Raw genomic sequence first — 10,522 nt, 5'->3', positions numbered from 1 at the left:
GAAGGCCAGGTCCAAGGGAGAGTTACATTCAGCAAATGGGGGATGGGGTGTGGGCAGAAGGGTATGGGGTCTAGACTGGGTGGGGGACACAGAAAGCAGGATCAAAAAGGGAATTCCTGTCCCCCAGTGCTTGCTTTGGCCCTCTGCTCCTCTAGGATATGCCACAACCCCAGAGCTGAGACCCACAAACTTCTCCCACCCTCCTCACCCTCCTTTCTGCAGCCCAGCATATGAAAAGGCCTGCGGGATGTCCATCCTTCTCATCCACCCACCTCTGGATTCCCAGAGACTCCCTGTTCCCATAACCTCCAGGCACCTCTCCCTTTCCTAGAGTGGGGCAGGAAATCCCTGCTTCCCTCACCTTACTTCCCCCTTCCCCATCTCTCCCTCCTCTCTTCTCCCCTCCTTCCCACTAAGGTTTCGACACACTTCCCCTTTCCTTTCTATCCCCAACCGGGGCCTGAGATGCAACCTCCTGCTTAGGGACACAAAGCTCCCATTGATTTCTGCCCCCACAGCACCTGCTGAGACTGGGCTCTGCCTGCCCCCCCCAACTCTGAGGGGTGACGATGTCAGACAGAAGGGTCCCAGGGACCTCAAAGGCCACATGCACACTCTCAACACCTCACCTCCTCCTTGGGGACTCCTGCAGTCCTGGGCTTAGGAGTAGTGATTTTTTTTTCCCTAGAAGAGGGGCGTGTATCCGCACAAAAGCCCAGCCCCCCCCCCCACCCAGCAGTGTCCCTCCTTCCTGTCCCTTCTTCCATTTCTACCAGACTCCCCCTACATCCCATGGCAGGATCACCCAGAGGCTGAGGAATGGGTGGCAGTGCAAGGAGCCTTAGGAGGCCTACTAGGGGCATGTTTCCCGCTGATGCTGAGGTGGTGAGTGAATGGGAACCTGGGCAGGAGGAAGGTGAGCCCCCCACTCCCGGCTCCCATCTGTGGGGCGGGCCACTAGAGGCTGGCTGGAGTGGGTACCGTGTTGCTGCCACGTATATGTACACAATGCTGGGAGCTGACTGGGGACTGGGGACGGGCAGCACAAGCACCAGGGATGAGGGATACCCCGTGATCCTGGGCGAATGGAGCACTGGTGGACAGACACACAGATAGCATGCGAGACACACCCCCAATGCTCACAGCTGACTATGAGAGGGCAGCCCGAGCGGACACTTCAATGCCAGTGAGAGTGTGTGTCTGTGTTCACACCCATGTGAGATGGCACCAGCAGTCCCCACACGGGGAGCAGGGATTGAGATAGATGAGGGGTGGGGGGGGAGCATCTGGAGAGGGGATGGCATCCACTGTGTGGCCCCGTCCTCAGCTAAGTGAGCACTGAGATACGGGCACAGAGATGAGCTCTCGGTGTGTGGGTGTGCAGGTGTGCACGTGAGTGTCGTGACAGGGACTCTGAGTACAAGACAGGCAGCGCAGGAGACTGTCCCCAGCATCAGGGCTGTGTGTGTGTGTGCGCGCGCGCGTGCGTGCGCGTGTGCTGGGTCGCAGCGAGGGTGAACCAGGCACACAAGAGTGAATGAGTGATTCTCAGTGTAAGAGCCAGAGCTGGGCAAGGGAACAGCAAGACCCAGGAAACGGAGGGAGGGAAAGCGGGAGAAGCTGGAGGGGCAGCATGAAAGAGGGATGTGTGAGAGAGTCTGTGAAAGGGGGTGTGTATGAGAGACACAGACACCGAGAAGAGACACTGGTACCCAGTGTACGGGAAGATCAAGATCTTTGCTTCCAGCCTGCCGGTCGGGCCAGCTCCCCAGGAGGGAGTCCTGAGTCCCTCTCTTGATGGAGCCCCCCAGACACCCTCTACCCATCACCCTTGTCCAGTGGGGAGAAGAATCCAGTAGCCACAGAAGCAAAAGGGAACAACAGACAAGTGGGGATCAGTTGCTCCAGCCTCAGCACAGGGCATCCCTCGCCCGCAAGCTGCCTGGCTTCCGGGCTCCTGGGCCCACTCCAGGCACCACCCCGCCCCCCACCCGGCCCCCAGACCTGGGCACTGCAGCAGCAGCAGAGTGGAGGAGAGGAGCGGCAGCAGCACCTGGGTAAGCCCATAGGAGCGTCCCCTGCTTCATGGCCCGGGAAGCCAGAGGGAAACACCGGGCTTGGGGAAGACACGAGGCCAGCCGCTGGTGGTGGAAGGAAGGGAAGCCCCAGTGAGGATACCCCAGGGCCCTCCCTGCCCCCCTCCCCCGCTCCCTGCTAGCCTCTGGCCACCCCAGTCCAGGCGGCCCGCCAGCAGGACTTACCACGGAGAAGTTGCTGGCGGAACAGTGATGCCCACTGAAGTTACAGCTCTTGAGCATGTCTGCGAGCTGGTGGCCGGTGCGGTTGAGGATGTCTACCATGTCGGGCTCCGGATAGCGCAGGCCGGCGGCACGGTGCCCATCCCGGTCCTTGGGGGGCAGACCCGTCAGGTTGGCCAGGTGGAAGATGTCAGCGTCGCTGAGGGCCGAGTGTCGGAAGCGGTTGATGTTACAGAGGGTGACGGCCGGGAAGCCCGCTGTTGGGGCTGGCGCAGCAGGATCCATGGCCACCAGGTGAGGCCGGGTCAGGTAGCCCCGTGCCAGGCCGGCAGCCTGGTACAGGAAAGCGGCCAGTGAGGTGAGTAGGGCCAGTGCCCACAGGCTTCTGCGCAGTCCGTGGGGGCCTGGGCCACAGGCCCGGCCCAGCCCATGCAGAGTGCTGGTGCTGGCAAAGGTGGCCAGGTCTCGGGGGGCTGCTGTCCCCTGTGCCGCCCCCAGGAGGCTTTGCTCATCCCCTGCCTCCTTCTCCTTGGGTTTCGCATCCTCCTCTGCAAATTTGATTTTGCACACAATCTCGATCGGCATCTGTCCCCGGCTGCTGGGACTGGCCGGAGCCTCCCTGCCCCTGTCCCTCCCTGGTTGGGAGCCCACGGTGCCCTCCGGAGTGGCGGTGGTGGCAGCGGCTGCTCTTCTAAACTCAGGGCAAGCGGGAGGAGGACGGGGACAGGGTGGGGGCCTGAGGTGGGGGAGTCACTCCCACTCCCAGCAGCTCCGCAGCCCTGGTGCTGCCTGTGCTGCTGCTGCCTCTGCCGCGGCTTGTCTCTCTCCTCGATCGTCTCCTTGTGGCTTCCCTTATCAGCACCAGCACAGCTGTCAGCCCCTGCGTGTGTCCCTGCGAGCGAGTGAGCGAGCGAGGGAGTGAGCGCTGCTCCGCCACACCGCGCAGCTCCAGCCGCTCCGCTCAGCATGTGCTCCGGAGCCCACCCCATGCTTAATAATTCAGGACATGTCAACAGCGTTTCACCGGCACCACTGGCTGCAGGAGCCAGGCCAGGGGCGGGGGGCAGCCCCCACCACTGGCCCAGGACAAGGATCGCCAGCCCCTGCCCTAGATCTCATTGGGCTGTCCCCCAAACTCGCTACAGCCTAGGCACTCGTGGGGTCTCCAGACGGCCCCACTGCCAGGCCACTCAGGGGAGACATCTGCACTCAGAGTCCTCGCTCATTCTGCCACTTTTCGGGACCACGCCCCCGGGAAGGGTCAGCCAACTCCATCCCCCACTTCGCTGACTCCTGACTCCAGCGCCCAACCACCACCTGCCCCCACTACCCCACTCAGAGCAGCTTCCAGAAACTCCTTGGGAGAGCCACTTGTTTGAATGAGGGAGGAGAGGGCAGAGGAGGCAGGCAAGACAGAAAAGGGGGTAACAGTGACTCCACCAAGATTCTTGGCTTCCTTGGAGCCTTGCTCCCAACTTCAACACCCACCATAACCCTGCCTGCCCCAGGGCTCTGGCCGCCCCCTACCATCCCCCCAAACTCAGTCACTCGTGGGTCTGGGGCAGAGGAACGCCCTGGCTGACTCGCATATCTGTGGCCACTGGGCTAATCCAAACATCCCAAATCTCTTGCCAGGCCGGGCTGGGGGTGGGGGGAGAGGGTGTGAACAGGCCAGGGAGCAGAGAAGAGTTCTGATGGGTGCAGGAGAGGGTGTGGAATGGAGAGAGAGGAAGAGCCCAGATGGGGATTTGGGAGGGAGGAGAAACGTGTGGGCTTGACCAGGAGGGAGTCCTATCCCAGAAGCAGAAGCGGAGGGTGACAGGCACGGTAGGGTGGAGGGAGCCCTGGCGTGGCTGTGGGTTTGCGGAGGGGAAGCAGGCATGTGCGTTGTTATCACAGGCAGGGGTGGGGCCCCTGTTGGCAGCCCAGGAGGAAATGCCTTGGTGCTCCTGGGGTGGGGTGGTCACAGTGAGCCGCTGGTGTTCTGGGGGGCCCATGTGAGAACGTGCGCCCTCACGGGGGCGGGGGGGAGGAAGTCGTCCCTAGACGAAAGGGGAGCGCTGATTAATTGGGGCGCTAATGAGCAGCAGGGAGAGGAAGCTCAGAGGGGCGGGGGAGGCGGCTCCATCGATCCGAGCCGCGGAACCAGCAGCTGAAAAAAAAGTGAGAAGGGAATCGATCTGAGGGAAACGGCAGCTGCTGGGGATTAGAGCCCCAGGTCTACCCGTTGCCCAGAGGCCACCCCTCCCCTGCGTCAGGCCTGCCCTGCCAGCCCTGCCAGTCGCAGCCCCCGCCTGGACCCCGAGGAGGGGTGGCTACCCTGGGGAGCAGGGACTCAGTGCCCACTCTGGCTACGAGGCCAGGTCAGGCCTCATCAGTCACTGGTCACCCCAGCATGGAGCCCACCAACCCCGAGCCCCAGCCATGCTTGGCACCCTGCTGGGGTGGTCCCCAGCCTCTCCTCAAAGTAGCTTGCGGGGGTGGGGGGTGCTACAGCTAGGCTTCCCCCAAGTCAGCTCCCCCAGCCAGGAAGAGGAGACCCCTGGGGTCAGGGCTACTTCTGGCAGCATCCCAGAGGGGAAAGTGGGGAAGGCACAGGAAGCAGCTGCTGAGTTAGCAGTCAGAACCTCTGAGTGACCACAGACAGTGCCCCCTGCCCAGGAAGCCCCCTGCCATGCTCTGCCCTCTCCACTAGCCTCCCAGACCCTTCTAGTGCTTCCACCCCACCTCCTCCTCCCCCAGCCTCTCCCCCTTTCTCCTAGTATTGATTTTTCTTTACTGGGTTTTTTTTTTTAAAGGTGATTTAATTGCTTTTTTAAGGTTACTTCAGTCTGGGGCTCTGCCAAGAAAGCGGGGAGCTGCCCCCCAAGCTCTCCCCAGTCCTCACTATCCTGGACTCAATGCATGTTCCTAAATTACTCTGTGATCTATTAGGATCACAGGGTCATACTCCCCTAACATACTGGCCTCCATCATCAGCCCACATCACACCCTCTTTCCTCCAGAGGGCAAGGCAGGAAGCCTCTGAAGGAATGAAATTGGGGAGTGGGTGGAGAGGGGGAGTTCCAGGCCATGCGGAAATGGAGCATCGAGCAGTTCACTGCACTCACCCCTCACAGCCCTACCCCACAGCCATCTGTCTTCAATTGTCCCCAGGTCCCCATCACCCAGTCTTCCAGACCCCTAGGAATCTGTTTACGCTTGGTGGGAGCCCCCTCCCACATCCCCTCCGCTCATCCTATGCCTCCCCTTCTGGTCTCTTCTGTCTCCTCTGCCCCCCCTTTCCCCATACCCCCTTCCCCTCTGGCCCCCCGTCCTCCCCCCCCCTCCCCACTTCCCTGCTTGCCTCCCTCTCTGCCCGGCTGCAGTTGGGTGATAATCTCCCTCATTTAGCCTCCCGGCTGCTTCCCCGGCTCATTGCCCAGCTGGTCCCTGGGGCCCGGCCCAGCTTCTTCCCCACCCCCATCCCCCGCCCTGTGCCCAAACTCCCCCATCCCCTCCTGGCTTCCCCCACCTACCCCCCTGGGACCAGCTGCACCCCTGCAGTGAGCATGGGGGGGGGGCCCAAGTGTGGTTGGCCAGGACCTGTGCTGGGTGAGAGCAGAGGGGGAGGGTCCATCTGGGACTCGGCTGGGAGTGGGTGTGGGGCACAGGAGAGACACAGGGGTGAGGGGGCTGCAGGGGCAGGCTTCCTCTGCTCTTCAGTTGTCCCCATTCCTGGTCCAATTCTCCACCCACTCCCACCCCCTAGAGGGTGAATGAGGCTTCCTGATGGCCGAGGCTTCCTGACGGCCGTGGAGGGACCATTAGGCAGAGAGATTAGAGTGGCATCTGTACAGCCGGACAAGGCAGAGAGCATGGGAATAGGGGGCAGAAGAGTGAGGGAAGTGACAGGGCAGGAAGGTTCTGCCAGAGCACCTGAGAAGGTACAGGTTTTATTTGGGCAAGAGGCCTCAAAGGAAGAACTAAAGACCTCCCGTGATCCAGCTTGGGGGTTCCAAAGGGAGCCTCCAAGGTCCTTACCACACCGGGCTTTCGGGACTTGCCCTCCCCCCACCTCTGCAGATCCCCCCCCCTTCCGCCCACTGTCTGTATTTGTCCCTTCTCACCTTGGGTGGGCCCCAGCCCCCTTTCCTGGGTGGCCCACTCATAAATGACACAATTCCCAAACTTTTAGCATTCTCCTAGAGAGAGTCCCCAGCTTCCTCCGCTCCCAGAGGATGGACGGCACCTCCTGGCCACCCTTCCCAGCCCAGACACCTGTCCCAATCCTGGCTCTGGTGCGGACCAAGGGATGAGCTAGTGTGGGACAGATGTGGGCGGGAAGGGACAAGGATGGGGGGGGCGGAGGATGGGACTGGGCCAGGCCTGGCTGGTGAGCGAGCAGCGGTGACAAACGGGCTGTGCGGGGGCCGAGGGGCGGGGGGCGGACGGCGGCTGATTTATCTGGGTTATTTATGCTGCGGACGAGGCAGGAGAAGCGGTTAATGAGAGTTCCAGCGAAGGGGGTGGGGAGGCCAGGACGTGATCGGAGGCGACTGAAGAGGGTTAGCGTCCCACCGCCAGACCCTGCCCCCACTGCTGGCCAGCATTCTGCACCCCCTACCCCGTCCTACGTAGGGCCAGCCTGGCCTGATCCCATCCTCTTCTGGGGATGCTCAACCTGAGGCCATGGATCACTGGGGGCTGAAGGGCACCAGGCCCAAGATCGAGGGGCCAGTGGCTGGAGGAACTGAGGAGGGGACCAGAAAAGGGAGAGCAGGGAAGAAAGAAGAAAAATTCTTGGCGAGGCAGAAGCTTCCCAAGTCTCTGGGGCCTGCAGGGTTTTGGGGGGGCAGGTTGGGAGGAGGAAGGGACCTGAGTGGGCGTGGGTGGGCAACCTCAGATTGGAGCCTGGAGACAGGGCAAAGGGTACTGGAGTACAAATTTGGTGTCAGCTAGAAGCCATCCTGGGAGCCTGAGAGGCAGAGAGAGGCTGGGAGTGGGGGTGCTGGTCAGAGAGAAGAGGGAGCCAGGAAAGGAGGGGGAAAAGATCCAGAGAAGGAGGGGGAGAGGGCTTTGCAGCAGTGAAAGCTGCTGGGAGCAGATAAGGCGGCACAGCAGCAGGAGGGATTAAAGCTCTGAGGGGCAGGGGCGGGGGCACGGCGCTGGACGGGGGACGGGGGTGCGGGGCAGGAAGGAGAGGGCTGAGGGCAGGACATCAGGACCAAGAAGATGAGCGGGAGAAGCGAGGGCTGTGAAAGGGGCCAGATTAAATCAGAGGGCCAGAAGGTGGCTATCTCCTGGCAAAGACAGGAAAGAAGAGGTCCCTGCTCATCTCTCTGGGGATAGGGACTTGACCACTACTGGCGAGCCCCCATGCCCTGGACACGCCAAGGGTAGCAGAGCTAATCAGTGGAGTGCATGCCAGATTGGGGGGTGGCAGGGAATAGCCCCGGGAGCCTCTGAGCTCCAGGCTAAAGAACAGAGGGCACACAGAGCCTCCTTGAGGTGGCTGATGGAACACCGTCATGGGGAGCACCAGTCAAGGGTGCTCAGCCAGCTGGCCCTGGGATAGAGACCCCATCACACCCAAAGAGGCACGAACCAGGGCTCCACAGGGGATTTCTTTGTGGCGAGGAGTATGGGAATAGAGGGAGGACAGCAGCTCTGCCCAGGCTCCCGGCTCAGACCTGCAGCCCCTCACTACCTCCTGCCCTCCTGTTCTCCAGGCCTCTCAGAATGGGGTGCTCGGGAAAGGGGAGGCCCCTGCTCCCTCCAGAAGAACCGAGGTGGCCCAGGCAGCGGAGGGGAGCCTGGAGGGAAGGAAGGGGAGGAGGAAGAAGGGGCGGGAGGGGGGGAGCGGGGGTGGCGGGAGGGGCAGAGTAATTGCGTGTTTGTCAGTTCTCCTGTCTGCACAGGAGGGAGCGCGTGTGTGGTGGTGGTGGGTGTACCTTCACCCTGAGGAGTGTGTCTGTTGGCAGAGGTGTCAGTGTGTCTGTCTCCGGGGTCTAGGCTCTCCTTGGCCCCCACCCTCCCCTTTGTGTTTTGGGGAGCGCGGCTCTGGGCACACCCAGCTGTGCTCCGTGCTGATGCGGCAGATGTGGCGGGGCCCCAGCTGTGCCTGCTTCCCGGAGAGGGGGAGGGGGTGGCAATCTGCTCCCCCGATAATGGCTGCTAAGCGCCAGGGGGGAGGGGATGGAGACTGGGGTGGGACTGGGGCCCAGGTCAGCCTCGCCAAAGGGAACAGGAGGGAGAGGAGGGCCCTGCCCCCACTCCACCCCACCCCGGCCAACCTCCCCCCCATCTGTGTTCTTGGCTCGGCCTCTTCCCCTCCCTGGCTCCTGAAGCCCATCCAGATTTCTCTCCAAGCTCGAGCCAGAGCCGGCACGCGCCCCCCATCGCCCCATCCCGCTGGGCGCCAGGGCCCCCCCCCCACAAGTCTGCTCCCCCTCACTGATTTTACAGAATAATCTTTTTATGGAAACCTAAAAAAGCACTAATGGCAGGAGCGCACCCCTCCCCCGCATCCCTTCCCCTGCTCATCCCCCCACCTCCCACCCCAGTTCCCTTGGTTCTCCTCAAACCCTTTGGGGACCAGCACCCTCCTACCCATACAGGGCCAATGAAGACCTAGACGTGGAGGAGAAGGGGGCTCCCACATCGTGGGCCCTGAGCTGTGCCCTCAGAGATGGATGGGGCGCTGTCTTTCCCAGGGCAGACAAGAGCCGGAGAGGAGTGGAGGGCGTTACAATTCCTAAGACCTCCCCTGGAGCACTCGATAGGGACTCTGCCAGCCTGGTGGAAGGGGTCAGGTTTCAAAGATCCCAGCTACAGTAGCTATCCCCCCATCCCAAACACTGACCCTTTCCCCTTCCAGTGCCTCTCCCCACCCCCACTGGGTCTAGGAGGGGGGTCCCGGGGGCCAGGGCCTGACACAGACTTATTGGATTTCACGGTGTTTTGCTGAGAAAATAATTAAATTATCATATTTATGATGGAGCTGCCATGGCCTCTGCCAACCACTTGGAACAGAAGGGTCAGGACTGGGGTGGGGGCAGGGAAGAGACCCCGGTCCCAGATCCATAGCCCAGCCGTCTCCCGGCTTCTCCCTCAGGGAGCTGACCCCAGGCCCATAGGAGGCATCCGCGGCCCCCTCCCCACCCCATGCAAATGGAAGATCTGGGCTGGAGGAAGGGCCGGGAGATGGGGAAGAGTTTAAGCACAGGCAGGTTGTAGGTCTGGGCTGCTGAAGCCCGGCTCCTTTCACGCCTGCTCTCATGCAGCCTGCTGGGCCGGAGGGGGCCCGGGAGGGCACATCCAACCCAATCCCCATACTATCCTCAGCCTGGCTACTGGGGGAGCAGGTCTTCCCCATGGCCCAGCTAAGAAGCTATGAAATCCTGGGCTCTGTCCCAGACTCCGGTGCTGATAACGAGGTCCCGGCGCCGCCGCCTGCCACCCCTGCCTGCTGCCAGGACCCCCTCCTCCCTCCCACCCACGCCCTGCCCCCCCATTCTCTTTGGGTAATTAGATTCCTCTCAATTAGCAGATTACGATCATTACCAGCTCATCTGGCAACTAAGCTCTGCACCCACAGCTGGGGAAAGGGGGGTACCAAGAGGGGGTACATGGGGGTCATGGACAAACATGAGAGATGGCTGGGTTGCTCTGGGGTTTGGGGAATGTGGAGAGGACTGAGACCTCCCAAAGGGCGGAGTCAGGGTGGTGGTAGGTGGCCAGGGCCCCTCCCCTCCCAGCATGAGCACCCCCCCCACCCCCACTCCCGGACTTGGGGAGGACGAGGCACTAGTTTAGGTCTGCCCGACCTGCCAGGGGAGTAAGAGACAGACCCCACGCAGGCCTCGGGTGAGGAGAACCCCCACTCTGCCAAAAGCCAGGCCAGGAGCAGATGGAGCTGGCAAAGCGGAAAACAGGCTGGGGCCGGGCTGGGCAGGAACTGAGAAAAGCAGCCACTGGTGACCCAGTATCAGGCCCGTGGCTCTCAGTCCCTGAGCCCACCGCCAGCGTCCCACAGCCCAGCCAGAATCCTGCATCCTTCCTTTTGGAATCCGCACACTCGGAGCTCGAGCCAGGCCCAGTGAAGAGGAACAGGAAGGCGGGCGAGCCCTCAGTGCTGAAGCAGGGGTGAAGGCAGGGGCCAGACAGGCTGGGAGCCTTGGGGGCTTTCCTCCCAAGCAGAGCGGGCACAAGAGGCTAAAGGCAGTGGGAGGGGGAGATTTACCAGGGCTCCAGATTCATTATTCATGAGCCCGCAGCAACGA

The 10,522-nt window shown here is 62.0% G+C and overlaps 1 protein-coding gene across 1 annotated transcript in view; it reads right to left on the bottom strand.

Moving 5' to 3' along the window:
- The window catches only part of ASIC4 (acid sensing ion channel subunit family member 4), a 20,974-nt gene extending 17,748 nt beyond the window's left edge, over positions 1–3,226 (bottom strand). Inside the window, 2 exon segments of the mRNA XM_032857302.1 lie at positions 2,262–2,906; positions 2,909–3,226. Coding sequence (XP_032713193.1) covers positions 2,262–2,906; positions 2,909–3,226 — 963 coding nt within the window.
- Positions 3,227–10,522: the final 7,296 nt, after the last annotated feature.

This window comes from Lontra canadensis, unplaced genomic scaffold (assembly GCF_010015895.1).
Source record: "Lontra canadensis isolate GAN:19392208 unplaced genomic scaffold, GSC_riverotter_1.0 scaffold13, whole genome shotgun sequence".
In the NCBI taxonomy this organism is placed as follows: Eukaryota; Metazoa; Chordata; class Mammalia; order Carnivora; family Mustelidae; genus Lontra; species Lontra canadensis.
Note: the sequence above shows the minus strand (reverse complement) of the source record. Positions and strands in the feature narration are given on the sequence as shown.